Source organism: Euprymna scolopes, chromosome 32 (genome assembly GCF_053919585.1).
Source record: "Euprymna scolopes isolate OS-2025 chromosome 32, ASM5391958v1, whole genome shotgun sequence".
Classification (NCBI taxonomy): Eukaryota; Metazoa; Mollusca; class Cephalopoda; order Sepiida; family Sepiolidae; genus Euprymna; species Euprymna scolopes.
In genome coordinates, this window is record NC_136513.1 from 39,947,773 (window position 1) to 39,975,272 (window position 27,500).

Below are 27,500 nucleotides of genomic sequence, written 5' to 3' on the forward strand. Positions count from 1 at the left end.
CGCTACTTTTTTTCGAAGCAACGATTATGGCGTTATTGTGGGAGAAATATTGTTGACGTATTGTGTCCTTCAGATGTCCGAATAAGTGAAAGTTCGTCGGTGCCAAATCGGGACTATGAGGGCGGTGAGCCAGAATCGCTATGACGGACATTGTCACACAATTTGTGGTCTTCAAACTTGTATATAGCGTTGCGTTGTGACCTTACATGGGCAATACGGACCTTCAGTTTTGTGATCGTTTCAATGCAATGGTCAAAGTTAATAGTCAGCCCTAGTTCCTAGAAATTCAAGAAAATGACGCGTTTCCTGTCCAAGAATACTGTGCACGTCACTATGTCTGTGTAGACAAACCTTTAGTGATTTATGTTTTCAAAACATTCAAAACAAACAAACGAATATTCAAAAATAAATTTGATCCTCTTTTCACTAATCTGAAGGTTCAAATTTTGTAATATGCTCACATCAAACAAACATTAAATGAACAGTTCGCACATGTCGTTTATATCAAACGCCTTCATGTGAACGGTAAGAAAAATGAACAAAATATTTTGTTTACATACGTGCGCAGTCACTTATCCTACTACCGTCGTTTCTTTTGTCATTCATGACTGACCTTTACTGTGTGGTTGCTTCGTCTAGTCGCTATTGACCGCTGTGAGATACCCCCTGGAGCGGTACAATGATCCAACTACTTTTCTAGCAATTTTGGCAACAAATTATTTTGTATGTGTTCCATTTTTTCTTTACTTTTAAGTCACTGTGCGAAAGAGGTTGTATGAACGATACAAAGGCATAACCACTAGATTTGTAAGCTGGTTTTAAACTTTATCAAGGTAAGATAGAGCATGCCGAGCAGATCCTGCCCAGTCCATTTTAGAAAGGATTTTATTTTAATAAAGATAGCGATTGCATCAGCAGTTGATATCTACTGAGGCGGTACAATGATCCTACTATTTTTCCAGCGATCTTGGCAACATATTTTATGTATATTTTCCATTTCAGATAAGGATTGAAGATCAGTCCCAGAAGGTTTTCAAGGCATGGTGCTTCCTCAAGACGCCGTTGATTGGCCGTTTAACTCGGCCGACTGAAACTCATGTATTGACAAACAATGGAGATTGTTGGCGATTTTAAAGGTTTTATTTATAGAAGGGTTTATTACGGAAGGAGAGACCGCTCTAATCCTGATTATTTCCCAACTTGTTGTTTTTAACTAAGAGATTGAGGAACCAGACAACAGATTTTCTGTACAGACGCATGTTATCTCTTTCGTTTCCCGCGTCTGACTGTCCCCCGAAACCCATGACATTATTTCTATGAATATTATTCGACATCTGCATTTCTAGCGTTTAACCCTTAAATCTCCCTGTTTCAATCATGCCAACTGTACTGGATCTATTTCCATTTGTCTCCAGATTACTGTGACATGTACTTAAAGAAACCTTCGCCAAAATTTATTCTAGTTAAAATATTTCTACTTATATGTAACAATTCTACTACCTTTGATCGTGAATCGCCAATGAGGATGAACAAAGTATTCGAGAATAAAGTACTTACCAAAACTCGAACACACTGAACACAGCAGTACAACCAACAACGGCAGATAGAACGCGCCAACTGTAGAAACGCACCGCGTAAGCCAAGGGGGCTAAGAGGGTGACGCACACACCCCACCAAATGCTCGCCACACAGGCCATAAAAGTCCGTTTGTTAGCCGGGAAGACCTCCAGAGACAAGGTGAAGCCAGGAATCACCATACCCTAGAAAAATATACATTACTTTTACACCATAAGATATAAATATATACACATATATACACACACACACACACACACACGCAAACACACACACACACACACACACACACACATATATATATATATATATATATATATAACTACTTCATTTACTCACATAAACCTAATATACGAAAGTATAGATTTATGCGTAAACTTTAAGTATTTACTTCAAAAGTGCTCAATACGTAGGTAGAGCTAGTTAGTATATATATTCTGCGTTTCATCCACTATAGGATTCGTCATAAGCCTGACGAATCCTATAGTGGATGAAACCCAGAATATTCAGTGTAGCTTAATCGCCATATATATTTTATAAATTACTATATATATATATATATATATATATATATATATATATATATATATATATATATATATATATATATATGAAGAGAGGGGATTCATACAATATAACGCAAGAAGTATAAATACGGCGTAATTGAGAAGGAATGCAGAATGGAAGTTATATTTTTTTAAATATATTTTAAGGTGAAAAATATTTATCAAATATCCAGTGTTACAAATCTCTACCTATGGACGAGAAATATGACTTAAGTAATTATATATATATATATATATATATATATATATATATTTATATATATATATATGTGTGTGTGTGTGAGTGTGTGTGCTTTCCATTTTATATAGGTTCACCTTTTCAAGGTAAAGGCTCGATGATTGTAGACATATAACAACAGAGCATATGTAGATAGACAATATTAGGCTGCATTTCAGTTAGCAATATTTTACTATTCATTGTAATGATATGCAGAATTTTTTTATGGAACGTAAGCCAACATCTAAATCTTTCTTAGGCATGGTCCCAATTAGTAGCCCCTTACTTCCAATAATAAAATCCTACATTTCATCCTAGGAGCAACATCATCACTATCGCAACCATATTTAGAGGAAGTAGTTCCTATCTTTCCCTTCAAATAACAAGTCCTCCTACCGCCCCCACTCATCACCGAGAAGATTTCTGCATATCCGATAGATATGATATTTCACTCTTATTAACTGAATCGTATACTCATGATCTTCCCATTTCCCAATTTAAAAAAATAGTAGATTCTCCCTTCTCAAATTCAGCTAATTCATTGGCTAAGAGGTGATAATTAATTCATTCCAAAATCTAAATCTTATTACAAAAACCAAAGCTCCGGAATTTTTCAAAGATGGCGTCACTCTTTTCACAATAGGAAATTGTTTAAAATAAAATAAACCAAATGCAAACATAATAACCAACTGTGACAGATTGCGACATTTTTACATTAAATATACCGTAGACGTTAATTATTCTTATGCATTTACGCAGTCTTTTGTGTTTACATAGATCGCACATGTTATTAAATACTGGTTTTCGACACATCGGCACATACTGATAAGTTATTATTATTTGTTTTGAAGCTATATAAATCTTTCTTGTTTTGTTTTTTTTTTTAAGTACGATTGACTAAAATTATTTTTTATACGCTTAATAAAAAAATAAAAATAAAACGGATTAAGCGAATGATATATCCGAGACCTGGATTTTGCTGAAACCTTACACAGTGAACTATATTGCTTGACTCTAACATTTAATCATAACCACAGATTGACAGTTTATATACTTCAAAATTTTCTTATGAATCTAGTCCTGACTATTTGCATAGTGTGTGTACGTGTGTGTGTAGGCGTATGTGGTTGTGCACATATGTGTGTGAATGTGAGTGTGCCTGTGTGTGTCATGTGTGTGCGTATGTGCGTGTGTGCGTGTGCATGTGTCGGCGTGTGTGTGTGTGTGCGTGTGTGTGTGTTGTGTGTGAGCCCGTGCGTGTGTGAGCCCGTGTGTGTGTTTTCGTGTATGTGCGTGCGTGTTTACGTGTGTGTGTGCATGCGTGCGTGTGTGTGGTCGTGTGTGCTTGCAAGTATGCATGTGTGTGCGTGTGTGCATTTGTTTGTTTGCATGTGTGTGTGTGTGTGCGTGTGTGTGTGTGTGTGTGTGCGTGTGTGTGTGTGATATAAGTCAATCTAATACTTGCGTCAACCAGACTCAGCAACGGCAACGCGTGGCCTGGCGGGAACAGGTAGTATATATATATATATATATATATATATATATATATATATATATATATATATATGTGTGTGTGTGTGTGTGTGTGTGTGTGTGTGTGTGTGTGTATGTATGTGTGTATGTAGTATATATATATGTAGTATATATATATATATATATATATATATATATATATATATATATATATATATATATATATATATACACGAGCGTTATCCGATCAGAAAGTAAGCTTAAATACGATATTTGAAGCATTAATATTTGTGTTTATACTCATAGATGTATATTTTATGCTTCGAGTTGTCTTTTTATGGAAATCGCGCCAAACAAAGCATGAAGTCACTTGACATAAGGAACTAAAAATATTTTAAAATAAAAAGTATTTCAAGGTTAAAAACTTGCAAATAATAGATTTTGATCCAGAAAACAGCAATTCTTTCCTCTTTGTTAGAAACATCGCTCTTTGAATGTAAGGAATGTGAGAAATAGAGAACAAAATAAGATAAACGAGGGTTACGCAGTGGCAGAATATTCAATTATTTATTCATGATGTTCTTTTTGCTTGTTTTACGACAAATCAACATTTTTTCAGGTTATTAAATGCCGAATGCAGTAATTTTTCAAAAAATATTTCATTCTACAAATTCTTTATATTTTCAAGCATTTGTTCATCGAATTCGGTTTGATCAGTTCTTTTTACGGCATATCAATCCTTTTCAGTTCCAGTCAATTTTCTAAATTGATTTTGCAGAAAACGATTGAGTTTTGCAGAGGGAAGAGCGCAAAACGATCACATCAATGTTTTGTGCATTTTAGGCCAAGAAGTCGAAATCTTGAGGCAGTCTGATCTGGCAACATCATAAACAGATATGTAGAAGGAGACATCTGTACACATACGACTTATTCGAAACTAGAAGAGAAAAACAAACCAACACGAGTTCGGTTTGATCGTTTTTTTCTTACGGCATATCAGCCTTTTTCCAGTATTAGTTATTTTTTTTTTTAAGTTTTTATGCTTCCAGATGTGTTTATCTTCAAATATTTATACATCTTTTTGGGAGGAGGGGTTGTTTGTAGAGGAAAATTGCTGTTTTTGTTTTTCACTTTAGAGGAGACGACTGCGATTTGCAAAGAGAAAGAGAGCCAAACGATTACGTTAATGCGTGATTCATTTTAAGTCAGGAAGTCGATATCTGAAGGCTGCCTGATATGCTAGCTTAACAAAAAGGTAGATGTAGAGAGAGTCCTCTGCAGATCTACAAAATGCCACAAATCAGAAGAGAGAAAAACAGAACAATGCGAAAACAATTTACCTGTTGAAAAACACCGCAGAGACTTCGTAGAATTGCGAATAGCCAATAGTTTGGGACAAGAGAACAACCGGTGGCTGCGAGGAAAAGGGCAAAACCACAACCGACATGAATCGGTTTCCGGCCAATCCGGTCAGCGAGAGAAGGAAAAATCAGTGCGCCAACGCTTTGGCCAACGGTGAATAAAGTCTGCGTCAGCTCGGAAAGTCCATCTTTACTGCAAACCAAGTTCCACTGAAAAAAAAAACAAAGATAAGCAATGCGTATGTAGAAATTAAATCGGCTGATCAGTAGAAGAGGCGACTCGAAGTCTTTAGCAAAGCGTATCAGTTTTAAAATCTACATTTATATATAAAAAATGTTCATTTCATATACATACTTTTAGATATATCATTTTATATACATAATTTTACATACACAATTTTATATACATCATTTTATATACATTATTTTATATATATCATTTTGTATACATAATTTTATATGCACAATTTTACTTACATAATTTTATATACGTAATTTTATATAAATAATTTTATATACATAATTTTACATACATAATGTTATACAAATAATTTTATATAAATAATTGTACATGAATAATTTTATATACATAATTTGATATAAAGAATTTGTATACATAATTTTATATACATAAGTTTACATAAATTATATAAAATACATAATTTTATATACATAATTTATATAAATAATTTTATATACATAATTTTATATACATAATTTTATATACATAATTTTATATACATACTTTTTATAAATAATTTTATATACATAATTTTATATACATAATTTTATATACGTAATTTTATATAAATAATTTTATATACATAATTTTATATACATAATTTTACATACATAATGTTATATAAATACTTTTATATAAATAATTTTATATAAATAATTGTACATGAATAATTTTATATACATAATTTTATGTACATAATTGTATATACATAATTTTATATAAATAATTTTATATACATAATTTATATAAATAATTTTATATACATAATTTTATACACATAATTTGACATAAATAAGTTGATATACATCATTTTATACACATAGATTTATATAAATAATTGTATATACATACTTTTATATACATAATTTTATATAAATAATTGTATATACATACTTTTTATAAATAATTGTATATACATAATTTTATATACATAATTTTATATACATAATTTTATATATATAATTTTATATACATAATTTTTAAAAATAATTTTATATAAATAATTTTATATACATACTTTTTATATATAATTTTATATATATAATTTTATATACATAATTTTTATGAATAATTTTATATATATAACTTTATATACATCATTTTTATAAATAATTTTATATACATAATTTTATATACATAATTTTATATACATAATTTTAAATACATAATTTTTATGAATAATTTTATATACATATTTTTATATACACAATTTCACATAAATAATTTTTTATACATAATTTTATATACATAATTGTATATACATAATTTTATATATATATAATTTTATATACATAATTTTATATACATAATTTTATATAAATAATTTTATATCCATAAGTCAATATAAATAATTATAAAAAAAATAATTTTATATAAATAATTTTATATACATAATTGTATATATACTTTTATGTACATACTTTTATATATATCGTTTAATATGGATAATTTCATATACACAATTTTATATACATAATTTCATACACATCATTTTATATACATCATTTTATATACATAATTTAATACACATCATTTTATATACATAATTTTATATAGGGAGTTTTATATGCAGAATATTATATACATAATTTTACATAAATAATATTATATACATAATTTTATATACATAATTTTATATAAATTATTTTATATACATAATTTTATATACATAATTTTATATACATAATTTTATATACATAATTTTATATAAATAATTTTATATACATAATTTTATATAAATTATTTTATATACATAATTTTATATACATAATTTTATATACATAATTTTATATAAATAATTTTATATACATAATTTTATATAAATTATTTTATATACATAATTTTATATACTTAATTTTATATACATAATTTTATATACATAATTTTATATACATAATTTTATATACCTAATTTTACATAAATAATTTTATATACCTAATTTTACATAAATAATTTTATATACATAATTTTATATAAATAATTTTATATACATAATTTTACATAAATAATTTTATGTACATAATTTTATATACATAATTTTATATACATCATTTTCTATATATATAATTTACATAAATAATTTTATATACATAATTTTTCATAAACAATTTTATATACATAATTTTATATACATAATTTTATATACATAATTTTATATTCATAATTTTACATCATTTTATATACGATTCTGTACAGTTAGTATTAAGTAAATAGATACTGGCAGGCTTTGTTGGTATGACTTACCTCTGATACGATAGATTCCTCGATCGGTCCGCTAAAATCGAGTCCGTTTACGCATGGAATAGTTTCACTCTGTACGGACGATTCGTTTGGGTTCATCTGCAGCTCAATTGAACATTTCTGGTAAATAATATCGCTTGCATTGTATGTCCACATTTGTGAAGATGTTAGATTTCGGCATTGATAATTTGGACGGTAAGCTATAAGAAAAGAAAAAATACATATTGAATACTATATAAAAACAAAATCAAATAAACAAAAAAAAATTTTTTTTAATTGGTTTTTGCATCAGAAAATAGGCTCGAATTTTCCGATCACGATACCGATTTCGATACCTCTAAAAAGTTCCGATTTTGCTTATTCCGGATTTTGATTTCGATAAATCGTCCCAACACTAATATATATATATATATATATATATATATATATATATATATATATATATATATATATATATATATATATATAGTAATTTATAAAATATATATGGCGATTAAGCTACACTGAATATTCCGCGTTTCATCCACTAAGGATTCTTCAGGGTTATGCGTATAAGCCTGAAGAATCCTAGAGTGGATGAAACGCGGAATATTCAGTGTAGCTTAATCGCCATATATATTTTATAAATTACTAACTAGTTCTACCTACGTATTGAGCACTTTTGAATCAAATACTTAAAGTTTACGCATAAATTTATACTTTTGTATATTAATTTCATGTGAGTAAATGAAGTAGTTATATATATATATATATATATATATATATATATATATATATATATATATATATATATATATATATATATATATATATACGGAGAGAGAGAGAGAGAAAGAGAGAGAGAGAGAGAAAGAGACAGAAAGATAGGGAGGGAATATAAGGAGGCCGTAGCAACGCAGGAAACCGGTTGCTAAAATGATGCCACATATGGACAAACGAAAGAAGGAATTGTATGAGGGGCGTGCAATAAGTAATGTCCCTGACCCACTTCCAGTTGCCTGATCTGGCTGAAATTTTGCATGTGCAATGATTTATATCTACGGGTTATGTGGCAAATTACAGCTCTGAACTAATTGTGATTTCTGTTTTACAGGTGTTTGAACTAAGTCAGGTGTGAAATGGAGCCTGTTGAATGTCAAGCAGTGATCCGGGTTTTGTATTTGAAAGGACGCACACCACAGGAGACTTTTGATGAAATGAAAGAAACTTATGGTGATAATGCCCCATCATATGACCTTGTAAAACGCTGGCATCCTGAATTCAAACATGACCGGAAGTCTGTGGAAACAGCTCCCAGACCTGGTCGCCCACCTTCTGCCATTAATGAGGCATCTCTCCGTCAAGTTGAGGCTGCCATTTTGGAATATCGGCGCATTTCTATTCGCCAAATAGCCCAAGATATCAAGATTAGTACAGGGTCTGCGGAAACTATTATTCATGACCTTTTGCATATGCATAAGGTGTCTGCCAGATGGATCCACAGGTTGCTCACACCATTCCAGAAGCGAGAATGCGTCGAGTGCATGAGGATGAATTTGGAGATGTGCCAAGGAGATGAGTCAAAGTTTTTCAAAAGACTGATTACACAGGATGAAATCTGGGTCCATCACTATGATCCAGATACCAAAGCCCAGTCAATGCAGTGGAAGCACTTGGACTCACCACCTCCAAAGAAGGCAAGGGTGCAGCCTTCCGCTGGCAAGGTCATGCTGACAGTCTTCTGGAACTAGGACGGAGTAGTGATGACAGATTTCCTGGCAAAGGGTACCACGATCACAGGAGCCTATTATGCTTCACTTTTGAGGAAATTAAGGGAATCTATCAAGATCAAGAGGCGGGGCAAGATCAGCAAAGATACCCTCCTCCAGCAGGACAACACTCCAGTCCACAACTCGCATGTCGCCAGATCAGAAGCACGAGCGTGTGGTTATGAAATCCTCCCCCATCCTCCTACTCTCCTGATATTGAACCCTCTGACTTTCACCTCTTCCCAGCCATGAAGTTGTTTTTGAAAGGAAAGCGTTTCCCAGATGATGCAGCCTTGATTTCTGAAGTCACGTCGTGGTTGGAGGACCAAGCTGGGGTGTTCTACAAAAACGGTCTCCAGAGCTGCATCAAACGATGGGAGAAATGCATGACTCTGGCTCGTTCCTATGTAGAGAACGACTAATAACTGTGCCAAGTTTCGTTGTTCTACTGCTATGGGAAGTGGGTCAGGGACATTACTTATTGCACTCCCCTCGTAGATTTTTATTCATTTTCGTGTACCCATTAATTTTCCAAACAAAAAAAAAACAGAAATACAAATTAATAAATGAGTTCGATATAAACATTTCTGAGTTAAAGATTTCTGTGTCTGATAAAAAGATGTTCGAGTTTAGTAAAACGATTGTTCAGTTCGACAAAATGCACCCGAAGAAAATCGAGGATTATGACAACAATATCCAAGATGAGAAAATGAATTCTAATAATTAAAATGATAAATATAACATTATACCGATACAAGCGCAAGTGGGTTAGGGGAATTACTTATTGCACGCCCCTCGTAACATTGTACTAATACAAGCGCATATTTACCCAGCCAGACAACTTCCTGCTTTGAAATGTGCGCGCACTAAACTGTGTAACCTATACTGAAAACTCGAAAATGTGGGCTAACACATAAGAATATCCGAAAATTTATTATTTTTCATTGAAATATTTTTATTTACAAAAACTTTTTATATTACCGTAACAAATCAAAACAAATTTTTATGTACAGAAATAATTAACCCTGAATAAAAATTATTATAAATATAATAAATTTAAATCTATTTATACTCCTATGAATTCGTTTTTCTTTTGTGTGTATTGACATTCATATTAAAAACCTGTTTCACTATTAGTATTTATTTGCTTTCCCACCAAAGCAAAATGTGACACAAGGTCGTTTTTAAAGTGGGGGTTAAACCAGCTCCCCGAAAAAAAAAGGGAAAAGGGGCACTCTGGTTGGGACCAAAAATAGTAATTGTCCCAGTATAGAGAGTTTCTCCTCCATTGACTTGGAAAAATTACCTTAAGTGCAGCATCTGCAGAACCGATACTACACTTTGATCACGGCCTGAAGGCAAACAATAACAGAAAAAAAAGGCAAGCCTCTTTTCTATTTATGGTATTTATTTGCTTTTCCACCAAAGCAAGGTAGGCACAAGGTCGTTTTTTTAATGTGGACGAAAACCAGCTCCACTAAAAGTAGGGGAAAAAGGGGGCAATCTGGTTGTGACCAAAAATAATAATTGTCTCAGTATAGAGGGTTTTCCCTCCATTGACTGGCACAAATTATCTTAAGTGCAGCATCTGCAGACAGATACTACACTTTGATCCCGGTCCAAAGGTCCAGAAGTAGTTATTTGCACCCCTACAGAGAAAATTAGGAACAAGGCCGATTTTTAATGTGAGGTGTGAAGGGAAATGGGGACCAGCTCCCCGGGGAGTAGGGAAGCTGGATAGTAACAATTGGTATGAAGGGTTGTCCCTACATTGACCAAGGTCTTATATGTGGGGTTGGTATTTATTTGCTCCCCCACCGAGCAAATTAGGCACAAGGCCGATTTTTAATGTGAGGAGTGATGGGGAAATGGGGATCAACTCCGCGGGGAGTAGGGGAGCTGGATAGTGACAATTGGTATGAAGGGTTGCCCCTACATTGGCCAAGGTCTTATATGTGGGGGTGCCCCCACATATGGTCTTTGCTTGCAGTATCTGCCGGAACAGATACTACACTTTTAGATATTAAATCCTTTATTCATGTTAAAAATACATTGAAAATCAACAATGAACAAAAATCTTTGGCACATGTGCAACTCAAAAGGGTGGATTGTGGGGGTCGTTGGTCATCCTTGTCACTCCAGAACTAAACAAAATCAAAAGTTTCTCCCAGCTAGTATCTTCTTTCACCATAATACCGCATTCACCCTTTCATACTGGGAGACGTCTTACTTGACTCCCAATTTTTAAAATATTTTTTATTGACGTGTAAAAACAAAACAAGATAACAATAAAATGGTACAATAATTCATTTGTGTCGAGGAAGAAGAAAAAAAGGTGATTAGTAGGACCCTCCCAACCCTGTCTAGTTGATAGACTGCCCGTTCCACTAGGTTTGTAAAAGGAAGCTCGCTTCTGCTGGTCAGTCTCGAAGTGGGGATGCCCTCTCGATGCGGGTGAATGGAGAACAGAAAATTTTGTGGGTAAGGGACGGAGGTTAGTTTGTATTTCTTTCTCTCCAAGATGGGTGAAATTTAGAGGAAGGGTTGAAAACAAAAATTGCAAGAAAGAAGTGGTGGGGATCTTGGAGGCTTCCTAATCGGGGAAGGATGGAACACACACTCAGCTAGCTGAGAGGCTACTTGTTTAATTTTACTTTACGGAACTGCGCGTTCCACACCTAGGCGGGGAACACGTATTCAAATTTGGCTCCTCTTCGTACACACAAACTTGCTACATGTATCCATCTTCTTTCAAATGCCGCGCGATGCAGCCTTCTTCTATCACATCTGATCTTCACCCGTAGTTAGTGTTTAAAGAAAGCGATCAAATCCTGATCAGAAAAAGACAACACCCCCAGCAACTTGCAGACGCGACGTCTAAATCACCATTCCCGGCCTGAAGGCCAAGAACATTTTTCTATTTATTTAAAAAGAAAATACAACATATGGGTTGTGGAATTGCATTCACTAGCAAAAGATCTAGCTAATTTGCATATTCTTTTAAACATTCATATTAATTAATTCCCTATTAATATTTTTTTCGGTTTTCTTATGGGATGATCATCTTTAGTTAACTAATACGTGTAATTCTATTCATGCTGATATTCTACATGATTTATACTTGCATAATATTTGCGTAATAAGTATACAGTAAAAACAAAATTGTTGCTATATATATCTACGTATCTATCAATCTATCTGCCTATTATATCTATAAAAGTGAAAGTGTCTGTCTTTGAGTGTATCTGTGTATCTGTGTGTGTACATTTCCCTACGCAATAACTCTGTCAATTTTAAGTCTAAAGACTCGAAATTTGATATACAGGGTACTGAGATTTGGAAAAATCTTTCTGATTGGTTTTCGGACAGAAATTTTGCTGTTAAGTGGTCAAAATTCAATGATTTGACCTTTGAGAACTCTACCAAACTCGTCCGAGAATTTTGGGTCTAAAACCTTTAAATTTTAGATATAGTTTCCTTGGACATGGATCTAACTTAATAATTTCATTTCAGCCAAAAACAATAAATTTTAAGGTGTTATAATAAGGGTTAAAGTTAAAAAAATTGACCGCTATTTTTTTTTTTTTTTTGCTCAACATACACCTCCAAATACCCGGGCAACGCCGGGCACCCATGCTAGTCTATATATCTATAAAAGTGAACGTGTCTGTGTGTCTGTCTGTATGCCTGTGTGTGTCTGTGTACACGCAATAACCCTACGCAATAACCTTGTCAATTTTTAGTCTGCAGACTCGATATTTGATATACAGGGTATTGAGATTTGGGAAAATCTATGTGATCCGTTTTCGGCCAGAAATTTAGCTGTTAAGGGATCAAAATTAAACGATTTTACCTTTGAGAACTCTGCCAAACTCCTCCGAGAATTTGGGGTCTAAAAATTTGAAACTGTAGATATAGGTTCATTGGACATGGATCTAACTTAATAACTTCATTTGAGCCCAAACTAATCAATTTTAAGGGGTCATAATAGGGGTCAAAGTTTAAAAAATTGACCACATTTTTTTTGTTTTGTTTTGCTCAGCATACACCTCAAAACAGCCGGGCAAAGCCGGGCACCCATGCAAATATATCTATAAATGTGAAAGTTTCTGCTGTCCGTCTATGTGTGTATCTCTGTGTCTGTGTGTGTACATTTCCTTACGAAATAACACTGTCAATTTTCAGTCTGCACACTAGAAATTTGATATACAAAGTACTGAGATTTGGGAAAATCGATGTGATCGGTTTTCGCCCAGAAATTTGGCGATTAACGGCTCAAAGTTCAACAATTTGACCTTTGAGAACTCTACCAAACTCCTCCGAGAATTTCCGGTCTAAACACTTGAAATTTAGATATAGGTTCCTTGGACATGGATTTAACTTAACTTAATTTGAGCCCAAAACAATCAATTTTAAGGGGTCATATAATAAGGGTCAAAGTTAAAAAAATTGACTACTTTTTTTTTTGCTCAGCATGCATCTCCAAATACCCGGGCAATGCCGGGCCCCCCCTGCTAGTATATCTATAAAAGTGAAAGTGTTTGCCTGTCTGTGTGTGTATCTGTGTGTCTGTGTGTGTGTGTGTGTGTACATTTCCCTACGCAATAACTCTGCGGTCTCTACCAAATTACTAAAGACAATTTCTGGTCTAAACATTTGAAATTTTACATAAAGAGTATTCAGAGATAGGGCAAGCTTTTTAATCGGTTTGGGTCGAAAATTTTTAGTTACCAATATATAAATGTATGCATGTATGTTTGCATGTCCGCCTCAAATTTCGAGAGATGCTGCCGATTTTATCAAAATCAGTATCGTTTTGAAGTTCGACTTTTCAGACGATAAATATCAAAAAATTGGCTAAAAAACATTAATATCTTCAAATTCAACTTGGCACTTTTTTACAGAGGCGTCTCATTTGTCGCTTTCCCTCTCTCCCTCAACCACCTGGCTTCATGTTCATATAGGTGTGTAAAAGTGCTTCCGTATTTTATTTTTTTTTAATTTGCCGCCATGTTTTATTTGGCCATAACAAACCCATCTCGTTGCTACAATTGGCACATTTTGAATAATTATTTGCTTTTTTAGCAAAAGTTCAGTACATTTATTTTATTGTCTTAATACTTAAACTTAATTTTTTACTTGCAAAAAGCTTATATTTATTTGGCCAGAAAAATTTAAACACGGTTGTTGTCATGATACATTTTGACGTGAAATGTAGCGTTTTTCAGATTTGAGATTAGATTTTTCCGTGTTTTTGTTTTTTCACACATTTTTTTTCCTTTGAAAGATCAACTTTAGGCTATAATTTTTCAAACACAATCGAAAAGTAATCGTAAGTTTAAAAAAATATATATGATCAGCCGACGTTCATAACCATGTATCCTAACGAGTTAGCCATTAAATTGCAGGTACTTATAGAGGTGGAGTTCATGGGTAGATAGTGTTCTTCCAAAATCAATATGTGGAAGTTAATAAAAAAAATAAATCGATGTGGAGAGAGTGCGCATATTGGATAATTTCTATGACCGAAATGCTAAAAACCAAAATGCCTCCTTGTCGCATAAATTTTTTTATCTCTCTTCTTCCACATTTCTTTTTTTTTTTTTTTTTTTTTTTACACAGTGATCACCACTTATCAAGGCCCGGAAGCCACTCAGGGATAAGGGTTATTGCAAGTACATTACGTTAGTGAGGAGATTTGCTGAAATGTTTACTTAAGGGGGCGGTTCATTAGGAATTTGTTAACATTGGACTTGAAGACAACCAAGTTGTAGTCCGGAGGGAAGCAGGCAGACGGAACAGAGTTCCACAGGCGTGCAGTTCTCAGAAAGAAGCTTTGTTCATGGAATCTGCGTTTTGATTTAGGCACAGATATAGAGTGGGTGAAAATTTTCACAGTGGATTCTAAATTCATCGCATTTGCGTATTATTTTTGACGCCCTAAAACGAAATAAGATTTTTTTTACAATGTTACAATAAAAAAGTTACCCCCCTGCACCTCGATTTTCCTTCTTTTTTTTTTTTTTAAATCTAATATCTTTAAATCCCCCCAAGAAGTTGGTACTTGAGCCACCGATTTCCACGAAGTTACTCACATGTACCCAGTAGGCGACAAGTAGTTTTCTGGATTGAGATTGTCGGACTGACTTCCTCATCTTCGTTGTTATGGTCACAACGTTTCGGCCATTTTGCCCTCCGGCCTTCATCAGTTGTTTTGTATCGAACTGGGGAACCGTTTGTTAGGAGTCTCGAACCCAACCTTTTATTATTATTACGGGGGTGCTAGTAACATATGACCGAGTGGTCCTAGACGTTGTATACAAAGTTTACAGTTACCAAAAGGTGCTGAGTTCAATCCTGAACGAAGGCAGTGAAAAGTAACATTCAAAATAAAGAATCAGCAACTATGTCCCAGAGCCTAGCTGGAGTCCGAACACGGTACTCCCGTAATGATAATAAAGGGTTGGGTTCGAGACTCCTAACAAACGGTTCACCAGTTCGATTCAAAACAACTGATGAAGGCCGGAGGGCAAAACGGCCGAAACGTTGTGACTATAACAACCAAGATGAGGAAGTCAGTCCGACAATCTCAATCAATGAAAACACCTCATCTCAAAAATACAGACAATTACTAGTTTTCTGTATATTAACACATTATTTTCCGATGTATTACTTTATGAATTTCAGAATCCGTCGCCATTGTTAACATGGGTTGTAACATTTTTTATTTATTATTATTTTTTTTTTGTAATAAAGGCTCCCCCGGCTGTTTTCGGTGGTTGCCGTCATCTGTCGGGCATATCTGTGTAACTTTGTAGTAATCGCAGGGTCATACATGCACAGTACAAAAGGTTTAGTAAAATCGTCTCAAACATTTCACAGAGTGAATTACTAGGTACGGGCAATAATGACGAAAAAAAGATATGAGGACATAGTTTTGAAAGCCGTTTTATCATATTTTTTTTTAAGGTTTCCGACTACTTGTTGATTGTATTTAAAAGAACCTAAAGTTAATTTCCAAAAGAAAGAAAATAATTGTACGCCTGAAAAAATATGTTATAATGAAAAATGCTTTCACGGCAACATTCAGAAGCTGACAAAAATCAGCTTAATTTTGATGTTAAATGAATTCATTATAAAAATCCGTTGAAAGATAAATATTAGTTTCAAAGATAGTAAAAATAAACTCCTAAGATATTGAATTCAATTTAAAAAAAAAAACGCCTTGTTTGTACAAAAAAGATGGTTCAATCAGCCCCACCCACCCCCACAAAGCGAGGGATTCTAGCTTCGCGTCAGTCTAAACAAACGAATTCGTGTAAGCGTGGATTCTACGGAAGCCTAAACTGTCAGAAACTCAAAAGGCGGTTTGAAAATTGGCGTCAGGTAGTTAGGGGGAGGAAGGGAGTGCTGGGTTTTTCCTCCTCCTAGCTGTGCATCGATACATTCCTATCGAGAACGTTTGTATGATTGTTACCATTTTTTAATTTAAATATTTTTTCTGTATTCCTGCTTTTAAATAAAAACAAAATTATTTTTTCAAGATTATATAAAAATTATGTTAAGCCGAAAGTTTAACATTCATTGAAACAAGGAAATATTAGTATCTTGCATATAAAATTTACGCAAACATATAATCTAAAAAAAACAATGGAAATATTTTTTTATTTTTTTGTATTACATTTTCACCCCAAACAAGGCACATTGCCACTTTGGTGTAGGGGGCTACTATCAGGGGAAGCAACTACTGGAGTACTATGTAGGGATTTGGGCAGCAAGATGTTGGTTCACGTTGCACTTGAACTTCTGCATGTCAGTACAGTTGGGGAAGCAGGGACCTGGAATGGAATTCCAAAGTCTAGCGGTTCTGGGGAAGAAACTACCGGAGTAGAAAGATCTTTTACATCTAGGGATCTCTACAGTGTGGGGGTGGGATTTTGCAGCTTGTCGGGTCTGTCGAGGGTGTTCACGTCGTGCTTGCAGTTCATTAGAGAATTCACCATTAATATACTTGTAGAATAGGCAGAGGGATTCAACGTTTCGTCGATGAGACAGAGGCTGAAGCTTAGATGCCAGTTCAGGGCCTATCAGATTTGCGACTCTCTTTTGAACCCTGTCAAGGAGCGAGAGGCTAGTAGCCGATGCACCAGCCCAAATATGACAGCAATACTCCATACATGGGCGAATGGAGAATACTTTCGGGTGTTAGTAGTTTTCTAGCACGGTAGAGAGAGCCCACCTTCCTTGCAGCGGCCCTGGCAATGCCCTCGATGTAATTGTTCCAACTCATGTTTCCTATGAACGTTAGGACGTTAGGCCAAGGACCTTGAAAGACGTACTCTCAGATAAAGAGTCGTTGGCCATTGCTATAGGTGGTAGAGAAGGTTTCTTGTAATTATTGAATGAAATTACTTTAGTCTTGGCGGCATTGAACGTTACCATCCATTTTTGTCCCCATTCCACTACTGATTTGAGGTCATCCTCTAGTGTTTCTGCCATTACTTTAGATATTGTTTCTGCCATTACTTTAGATATTGTTTGCAATTATAATTTTTTGTGTGAAAATATTAAATAAACAACGTTTAATTCAATGAGAATATCGATATTTCAAGAAATTAATTTTGCTTCGAATTATCTCGAATTCATTAATACGGACTTTAGGTTGTTTTTTTAAATGTTTTTGTAAGCATTAATTTACGGTACGTTATTTTCATAAAAAAGAAAAAATAAATTCATTTTTTTACTACTGAAAGCCATAACTTTAGTAAAGGTGTATTTTTGTTTAAACAAAATAATACATTTCCAATCATATTCAATTTGTTTAAACAAAATAATACATTTCCAATCATATTCAAATAAAAAATAATACATTTCCAATCATATTCAAATAAAAAATAATACATTTCCAATCATATTCAAATAAAAAATAATACATTTCCAATCATATTCAAATAAAAAATAATACATTTCCAATCATATTCAAATAAAAAATAATACATTTCCAATCATATTCAAATAAAAAATAATGAGTTCATTATATTCCATGATAATTATTTGAAAAATACTGAAAATTTCATTAATTGTTTTTAAATTTCTGATCTTTGGCAAATTTTTAATTAAAGAGGTCAAAATATTTATCCATTTTAGGCATCGACATTTATTTTGCACGTACATATCTATTTATTTTTGTCGACATAGATGGTAACTTGTTCACCTTTAGAAATGTTTGCAACGATCTTACGAAACCTGTCCACGATTTTATTTGATTTTTCTGTTTTCCGTTTTGTTTTGTTTCATTTTATTTTATTTTTATTGAAATAGGGATGTTTTTTTCTTCTTTTCTTCTGCTTCCTTCTTACACCACGTCTTTCATTTCCCTATATTAAAAAAAAAAAAAAATGTGCTTGATTTTGTTTGTTTGCTTTTCGCGCCAATGAAATTGTAAACATCTTTCGTAAGAAAAATTATTTTAAAACATTTGGATGTTTTAAGCATAGACGTCCGAAGTAAATGTGGTATTGTGGTAAATGTTGAAGTAAAAGTAATAAGCAAAGGATATAAAAAATAAAACGAACGGTACTTGAACAAATGGCTTAAAAGCGTCTAGTTAAAAGTAAGATATGCAGACGGTAAACAACTACCTATCACCACAGATTGCGCTTAATTTTTAAAAGTTAACCTGATGTTTTTTTTTTTTTTTATATTTGCGAATAAATAATTCAAAATGTAGTACCTGTTCTGACTTCGCCCAGACGAAGGCAAATCATTTTCAAATAGGAGATTTATTTTTCTTTTTGGTCCCATTACAGAGTGCCCCCTTTTCTGGGGAATTGGATATCCTCTACATTAAGATCGGCAACGTAGGGAGGCAAATGACAATAGATGGAGAAGTCATTATTTCATGATGATGATCATGATGATCATGATGATAGCGGCGGCAGCGGCGGCAGCGGCGGCAGCGGCGGGTGCATATCTGCAATTTGACATAATCAGCCGATGTATGGGAGATAACTCTATTTGACTAAGAAAAGGGCAGTTTCCATTTTGACGTATTCATTTTTTTTTTTTAATTAGGAATTATTATTATTATTATTATTATTATTATTATTATTATTATTATTATTATTATTCGGAATTCTGAATCTTAACTCATTGTTCTAAGGGAGGTAACTCTATTTTACTAAGAATTATAAGAAAATGTGATTTTTCTACTACTTTATTTAATCTAACAAAGTTTTAATATAAAAAAATGAAAAATACGACGATATTGTATTTGTTTTTTTGTTTTTTTTAAACGAAACAATTAAAGTAATAGTAAGGAATATAAAAGAGGTTTTTGTAACTATTTTAGTAAAATAGAGTTATCTCCCTTAGAACAATGAGTTAAGATTCCGAATTGTATTATTATTATTATTATTATTATTATTATTATTATTATTATTATTATTATTATTATTGGCTCACATGGAGCTTTCACACAATTCATCAAAGAACTGATTGAAAAATATGTGGTGTTCTCCCCAGACGTCCAGCACCAGCACTCTCCACCTCCTTCGATAGCATTTGCAAATAAATTTGTGTTATCACAACAGCCTCTCAGCACCGATTTCTCGTTAGCAGCGGCCATTGGTCTATACTGGAATTTGAGTGGCACTAATCCTCCCCAAAGTCCCAGTTCTCTGCACCCTTTTGACCCTTCTCAGCTATTTGGTATCACCCTTTGGGGGGGGGGACAATGGAAGAGGATTGTGATGGGGATGTAGAACTTGTTTATATGCAGCTTCACTGTTCTTCATTTAAGGTTTAAGATTTCAACTGGACTCTTACTCCCTTGGTTCCAAGGGTAATTCTATCGATTGTAGAACATGCGAAACACCCAGAGGTTTTATTATGAGAAACTTATAGATGGACGCCAGTGGGTATTTGGTCATTATCCAGTAGCGATGGGACGATTCCAATATTTCTATCGATTCTGATACGATTGCTGATTCTCTTTTAAGTTCCGATAAAATTATCGATTCCTTTCAAATTTCTATATATTGAGTTGTTTTTGAGGGGATTCGGGGTTTGGATTACCATCAAAACCCATGTAATACATGGATATAATATTCGTGCAAATGTAAAAATACACAATTGTCGGAGGCCAATCTATACATTTTGTTTTACTGGCAATCTTAAAATTAATGAAAAATTATCTGTCCATCATTAGTGCGAATAATCAGTTTTAAACAAAAACTAGCAAATAAAAAAAAAATTGTTGACCTGGAAGGCTACAATATGCAAACGTTTGAAGATACGAAGGTCGTTCAAAAAGTAAAGACTCCTAGTTGTTTTAAGTCAAAACGTTGAAGAGCTTTGACGACGAGAGTTGTACCATTAAAACGAGCCACACGTTGTCCCCCAGAATGTATTTTGCTACATAGTCACTACCAGTTTCAATGCACTTTTGCCAGGAATTCAATGACGCATCTTTGCTTCTGACGCACATCCATGTCGGTGGGGGGGGGGCTTAGAGTCTAACACCATCAATATCTGCAACAGATTAATTTGGAGGGCATTAATGCATAAGTTCTGTCATCATAACAATGTCATTTGCGATACCCTTTGATTCATTCAGGTGGAATAAAAAATATGAGGCATTACTTTTAGAAACTCCTAATGCACACACACACACAAATATATATATATATATATGTGTGTGTGTGTGTGTGTGCGTGTGTGTGTGTGTGTGTGTGTGTGTGACCGGCATGAATTTTACCCTACACTGATAATTACGTAAGTATAAAACACTATTGTCTTTAGGTAAAAAGAAATTATCACTATTTAACTATAATTATAAACATCTCTATATATAAACATATGTGTGTGTGTGTGTGTCGAGGGAGAGAGAGAGAGAGAGGGGGGGAGAGAGAGAAACTATGTATATGTATATATATATATATATATATATATATATATATATATATATTACAGCTTTGTGTCCCTCCTTACTCTTTCTCTTTCTATCACTAGGAGGCATTATTTTTTCATTTCCGTCGTATTATTTGTATAAAATGTCCTAATAGTTGATTCATATGTGTGTATGTGTGCACGCACGCGCGTGTGTGTGTATGTGTGTGTGTGTGTGTGTGTGTGTGTGTGTGTGTGTGTGTGTGTGTGTGTGTGTGTGTGTGGTCTTGAAAGACAACACCCACAAACAAACGATTGAAGGTATCTATAATAATTTATTAAATTAAAAAAGAAAAATTCCATTCATTACCTCACAGTCGTTTTCAACGTATAAAACAAATAATATAAAAACATCTTTATATTTTTTTTACTACTAAACATTAATTGCGACATAGTTTTACGATTAAATCAAGTAACGAAAAAACAACCGTTTAATATTTACAAAAGTCACATAAGAAAGTTGAGCACATTATTCGGAACTAAAATGTTAGTTTCCGCTTCAAGCTATTCATATATCCATTCAGATAATTATATCTATAAATTAACAGTACTTGATTCAATCTTTTTAATTTTTATTTAGTTACTTGACTACCCGTGACCCGTTGGGTCAGTATATTATATTAGCTATGGAATTCATGTATGAGCGTGACACTTGTGACGTAAAGAAAATATTTTTTTTGACATAACAGAAACATTTCTATGAAAGTATATTAAAATGAAAATAAAATATAGATAGATTTCTATGAGTCGTTCTGTTTATTATAATTGATTATTTTTTGAAAAATTTTTTTTTACAGTTACTGAATTATAAGTGTTTGGCCATACCTATAGGTAAATGTGCACTGAACAGATACCATAATACTTATCATAGTTAAATTCAAATTTTGATATATCTGCTTTTTTTTACATCGTTCATTTCTATATTACGTTTAAGTTATTTTAAACCCCACTCTTCCCATGTTAAATAATAATTTCGAAATAATAACGTTAATATTTCAGTGCGCAGGTCATGCGCGCATGCGCAACCGCATGTCGTAAACCGGAAAGTGGGTTACGAACATCGTTACAAGGTCGTTTGAGATTTATAATTATATAGATTTATTTATTTCTTTGCTAAATATGGCCATATTTGTTTGTTAATAGGCTTTTTCGTTTATTAACATTGCACAAATTGTCGTCATATTTTGTAGACAGCAGAGAAGAGTTTCCGTCGTAACGGGAAAGAGTTCAGTTCACTTCATCAAGACAAAAACTCTGCACTGTTTCTTATTTTATTTTTTTAAGACACACACACATTACAATTTATTAATTCATTTTCGCGGGAATTACAGCATTCGCCCATACCAAACCTTTTGGGTCAAAGAGCAGGACGCTTGAGAAATGTCCGACATAGCTGAAAGCACGTCTTTGGGGGAAGGGGGTAAACATATGAAATTTTTGACCAATCAGGGCTCGATTTAGGAGCCGCTAAAGAAATACAAAAGGCACGGAGAACTTCTCTCGCCAGAGAAAGGGATAACCGACACCAACAGCAACGCTTGCCAAGTGAAATTCAGTAGCTGAAATGACAGCTTTCCTCGCACATCGAAGAACATTGCTTGACTCTCTCTTTCTCTCACTTCGCCACAACACATAGTCGGGCTTTTTCTCTCACGCTCCAAGTCTTCACTTTCTTCCTCCCTTTTTTCTTTCATGTCGACTGCCACCTTGGCGCGCACTAAAAAGTACTTTCTTTTTTTTAACGAAAATAAACAAAAGTTCATTTTACATTATTTGGTGGTGTATTTTTATTTATTTATTTATTTATTTATTTATGGGGGTTTATGCAAGTTCCTAAAATTGATAAACCCCAACGTTCGTCGACAAACTTCTTTACAGAATATGAGGAATAAGGAAAATACACAAACACAAAATAATTGATTTTCTTTTTGCGGTACGGCCGTCCCCTAGTGACTGCAAATCGGATCAGTCTCAATTCATCGCCGTATGCCGACTGCTCTACTAAGTACAACATTTGAGCTTGAATTCAGGTGATTAACGAGCAATCCCTAGTTTCACGCTGCACAAATGAGGTCGAAACAGGACGATTGCAGCAACATCTCGCCGGTGGTGCATGTTGAGTCGGTTGTTTCGTTCTTGCACGCCGCCACATAAGCCACCTGTCGACAGCTCGTTCACTTCTGTGCAATTATAGGAGGTTCACCCTCCAAAGCTTAACATTCTCTTTTTGAGAAAGGGTTATTTAATTGCAGGTGATGAACTGAGCTTCAATATATGGCACACCTTCCTGTAAAGAATTCACAACAAAATCGTATCTAATTACACTTTCTCTCTTTTTCTTTATCTCCCTGTATCTTTCTCTGTGCATAAAACTAAACGAAGCTTTCATTGTTTTATATTCGTTGCGGCTGGTCTTCAAATGTGCTTTTCAGTTTATATAATTGTTAAATCTACTTTTGTCACCGATCTACGGTGTATACACACTAGCAGCGAGTAAAACACAACACAGCTGATCTATAAAATAATATTTTGTTTTTATTTCGCACCGATAACAGTTTTGGATTAGCAGTTATGACAGGTGTTTGACATCAGTGAGGGCGCGTAGGGGTGATGTAGATGTTTGGCGGTTAAGAATGTGTAAGCTTGTTCTCGTTCTGTGACCGATTGCTCCGCTTTCTGTTTATTGTCGATTTATATAAACTTTCTTTCCCCAAGAAATGATTAATATTTCCCATTGTCTATTGTTTCAAATCCGTTGAACGATATCTTCTCACATATTTCTGGTCAAATTATGCATTCCGATAAACAATGATGGAAAGTCTCACCTTCCTCAGATGGAATCAATATGCAGGTGTGCTATCCATCGAATGACTCTCTTCCCGGAATCACCTGCTAAATACTCAACACCATGAGTAATATTTCTTTCTTAGTACTACTAGTCTACTGCCTTAAACATAAATAACCAGTGTTAATCACGAGCGACATTTCATCCACCTGGGAGACCACAAAATCCACACGCAAACGACTGAAGGTGCAAGAGTCGTTTCAAAAGTAAAGCCTTCCATATTTTTATAACTCTAAAAGTTGAACAGCTATAAAGACGTGAGTCATCCCATTAAAACGAGCGACGTGTTGTCCTCTGGAATTTATTTTTTACATGAAGTGACCACCATTCTCAACGCACTTTTGGCAAAGATTCTGTCCCTCTATCTTTCTCTATGCATAAAACTAAACGAAGTTTCTATATATAAAGCTTCTTTGTTTTGTTTTGTTTTTTCAAGTACTACCAATCTCTGGAACACAATACAGTGGTGGTTTACAACTCCCAAGTAAAGAATTTCTTGTTAGTCGTTAAATAATCACGTTCTACCCACTTTCCATCATCGTCATCACGCAAAGAAGTGTTGCTTCACATGACAAAACTTCATATTCGGGATGCTTTAGTAGCAAGAAATAATCACTTAATAGACAAACGTAGTATTCTTCAGAAATTATGAGAAACACTTGCAGAGAGACCCGATGTTGTCCAGGATTGAATTATGATCAACGAATATTTCACACTCCCATATGTTTATTGTCGTCAAAATCGGTGTAATCGGCCATTTTTTTCCAATCAAATTGATAAATTAACTGCTCCCCGCAGTTACTTAATTTTAAATACATTGTACTCTACATTGTACTGTAGAGAACCTACTCTTGATTTATAAAATTGTTTCTATATATAATGGCTCGAATTAAAGTTTTAAAAGCAAAAGTCAAGTATCATGCTTCAACTGTTCTATAAAGAGAAACATTCATTTCGAACAGTCCCTGTTATATCGAAGAACATACTGTTGATTTAATATGCCTGGCTTTACTGCTTGTGCGGTGATAATGGCCTGAATTTAAGTTTAAAATGAAAATGTCAAGTATCATGGTGCAATTGTGCTTTAAACAGAAACATTTATTTCAAACGCACTCCTGTCATATCAAAAACCTACTGCTTTGACTTTTATGGTAATAAAACTTTTCTAATGCACTCGCAATGTTGTTTTTTTTTGTTTTGTTTTGTTTGATTTTTTTTCGTCTTTTTTTTTCAAACTGTTTGCATTTGGAATATATCACCTGGTCTTTTTTTCTTCGTTTTTTCAAACATGCTGAAATTTGTGTATATTTTTTTTTAAATAGATAAATATGCTAAAATGTAGATATAATATGAACAAGACGTGTGCAGCACAACTCCCCACCTAGGACGCTCCTAATTTAGTTTTGCCCCTTACATCTTACTGGCTTTGTGCCTTGTTTGGTACGAACAACAGTAATTTAAAAAAAGCCTTAAATCTCTCAGCTCTGTTGAACACAGCATCATTGTGGGGGGGGGGGACTCACTCCTACTAGATGACTTCTTTCTCTTTTTTTACCCATATCATATATATAGTTTTCTTCACCAACATCATATATGTAGCTTTCTTCTTCCATATTATATACATATATATATGTGTGTGTGTGTGTGTGTGTGTGTGTGTGTGTGTGTGTGTGTAAGACATGGGACAGGAAACTTATATATAATATATATATGGGACAAAAAAGGTATATATATATATATATATATATATATATATATATCTTGACCCATATCATATATATATATATCTTTCTTATTCCCTACCATATATATATTATATATCTATATATATTATATATATATATATTATTCATATATATTTCTTGACCTATATCTTATATCTTTCTTGTTCCATATAATATATATATACCTTTTTTGTCCCATATATATTATATATAAGTTTCTTGTCCCATGTCATATATATATATATATATATACATATATATATATACATATATATATATATATGAACAAATGATTAATAAAACATGTTAAAAGACATCTTGAAAAAGAGTTAAAAACATATTTAATTTTAAAAAAGGAAGCACATGATAAGTGGATAGTCCTTAATCTGCGGAGTTTCGAAGAAACACTCTCCTTCTCATCAGAGGGCAGGAATTAGCAAAATGCATGATAGGATTTTGCATATAAAAGTATTTAATGAAACTACAAGTAAGTCAAAGATCTTACTTGGTTAAAAAAAGGGTGAGGTAAGGGGAACAGGAGGCAAAAGAAAAATAATAAAAAGATTTCACATGAATGGATAGTCCGGTGAAGGGTAAAAATACAAAAATGGTAAAATCCAAAACGGTCGAATTTAAAATTTCAATCCAATGGGTAAATTCCAAATGGTCCAAAATAATCCAAAAGGCAGAGTTCCTTGGAAAAAAAGCGCAAATGGAATGAATTCCAAATCATTAAAAGAAAAGCACTAGAGATAATATTTAAAACACGTCTGTCAAGGCTGGATGAATCAAAAAAATTAAGGCTTAAAAAACCCGAAAAGCGGTGACAGTTTAAATTTGAAAAGCAAGGTCAAACTGACCCAGACAAAAAGCGCGAAAGTTAGCGTTAATAATTAGATCAGCTTAGATATGCACGTGAAAGTCCCAGAATTAAATTAAGAAAACTGATCAGAAGAACAAATAAATGGCCAAGTTTAAGAAATGGGGCGTCGGTTTTATATATATATATATATATATATATATATATATATATATATATATATATATATATATATATATATATATAAAATGAAAGTAAATAAATAAAAAAATAAATAGAAAATAGAAAATTATATATTTACAGTCACATACACATATATATACACATACACATACATACATGCAGACACACAAATGCACACATACATGTATATACATACACACACGCATATAAATATATATATACATATATGAATACATATACAATAACACACACACACACATATATATACATATATATACAAACACACACGCATGCATAAACATATACACATATCCAAAAACATATACAAGTTAAACAAAAACATACATACTTAGATACAAAATAAGGGGAGAGAGGGGCCGGTATCTACAAACTCCGGAATAAGGCAAATAAATGTGTATGTAAATGCATATAGTGAAATATAAGTAAACAAATACATAGAATAAAAATGAGTAGGTTGTATATATTTATATAATATATAAATAAAAAATATAAATATAATAATAAATACATAGAATAAAAATGAGTAGGTTGTATAT

At 33.1% G+C, this 27,500-nt stretch overlaps 1 protein-coding gene across 1 annotated transcript in view; it reads right to left on the bottom strand.

The window, feature by feature from the left end:
* The window catches only part of LOC145256298 (organic anion transporter 3-like), an 80,497-nt gene that overhangs the window by 36,126 nt on the left and 16,871 nt on the right, over positions 1–27,500 (bottom strand). The window contains exons 2-4 of the mRNA XM_080115026.1: positions 7,678–7,874; positions 5,172–5,402; positions 1,558–1,760 (exon numbers count right to left, since the gene is read on the bottom strand). Coding sequence (XP_079971152.1) covers positions 1,558–1,760; positions 5,172–5,402; positions 7,678–7,874 — 631 coding nt within the window. The remainder of the gene's footprint in view (positions 1–1,557; positions 1,761–5,171; positions 5,403–7,677; positions 7,875–27,500) is intronic.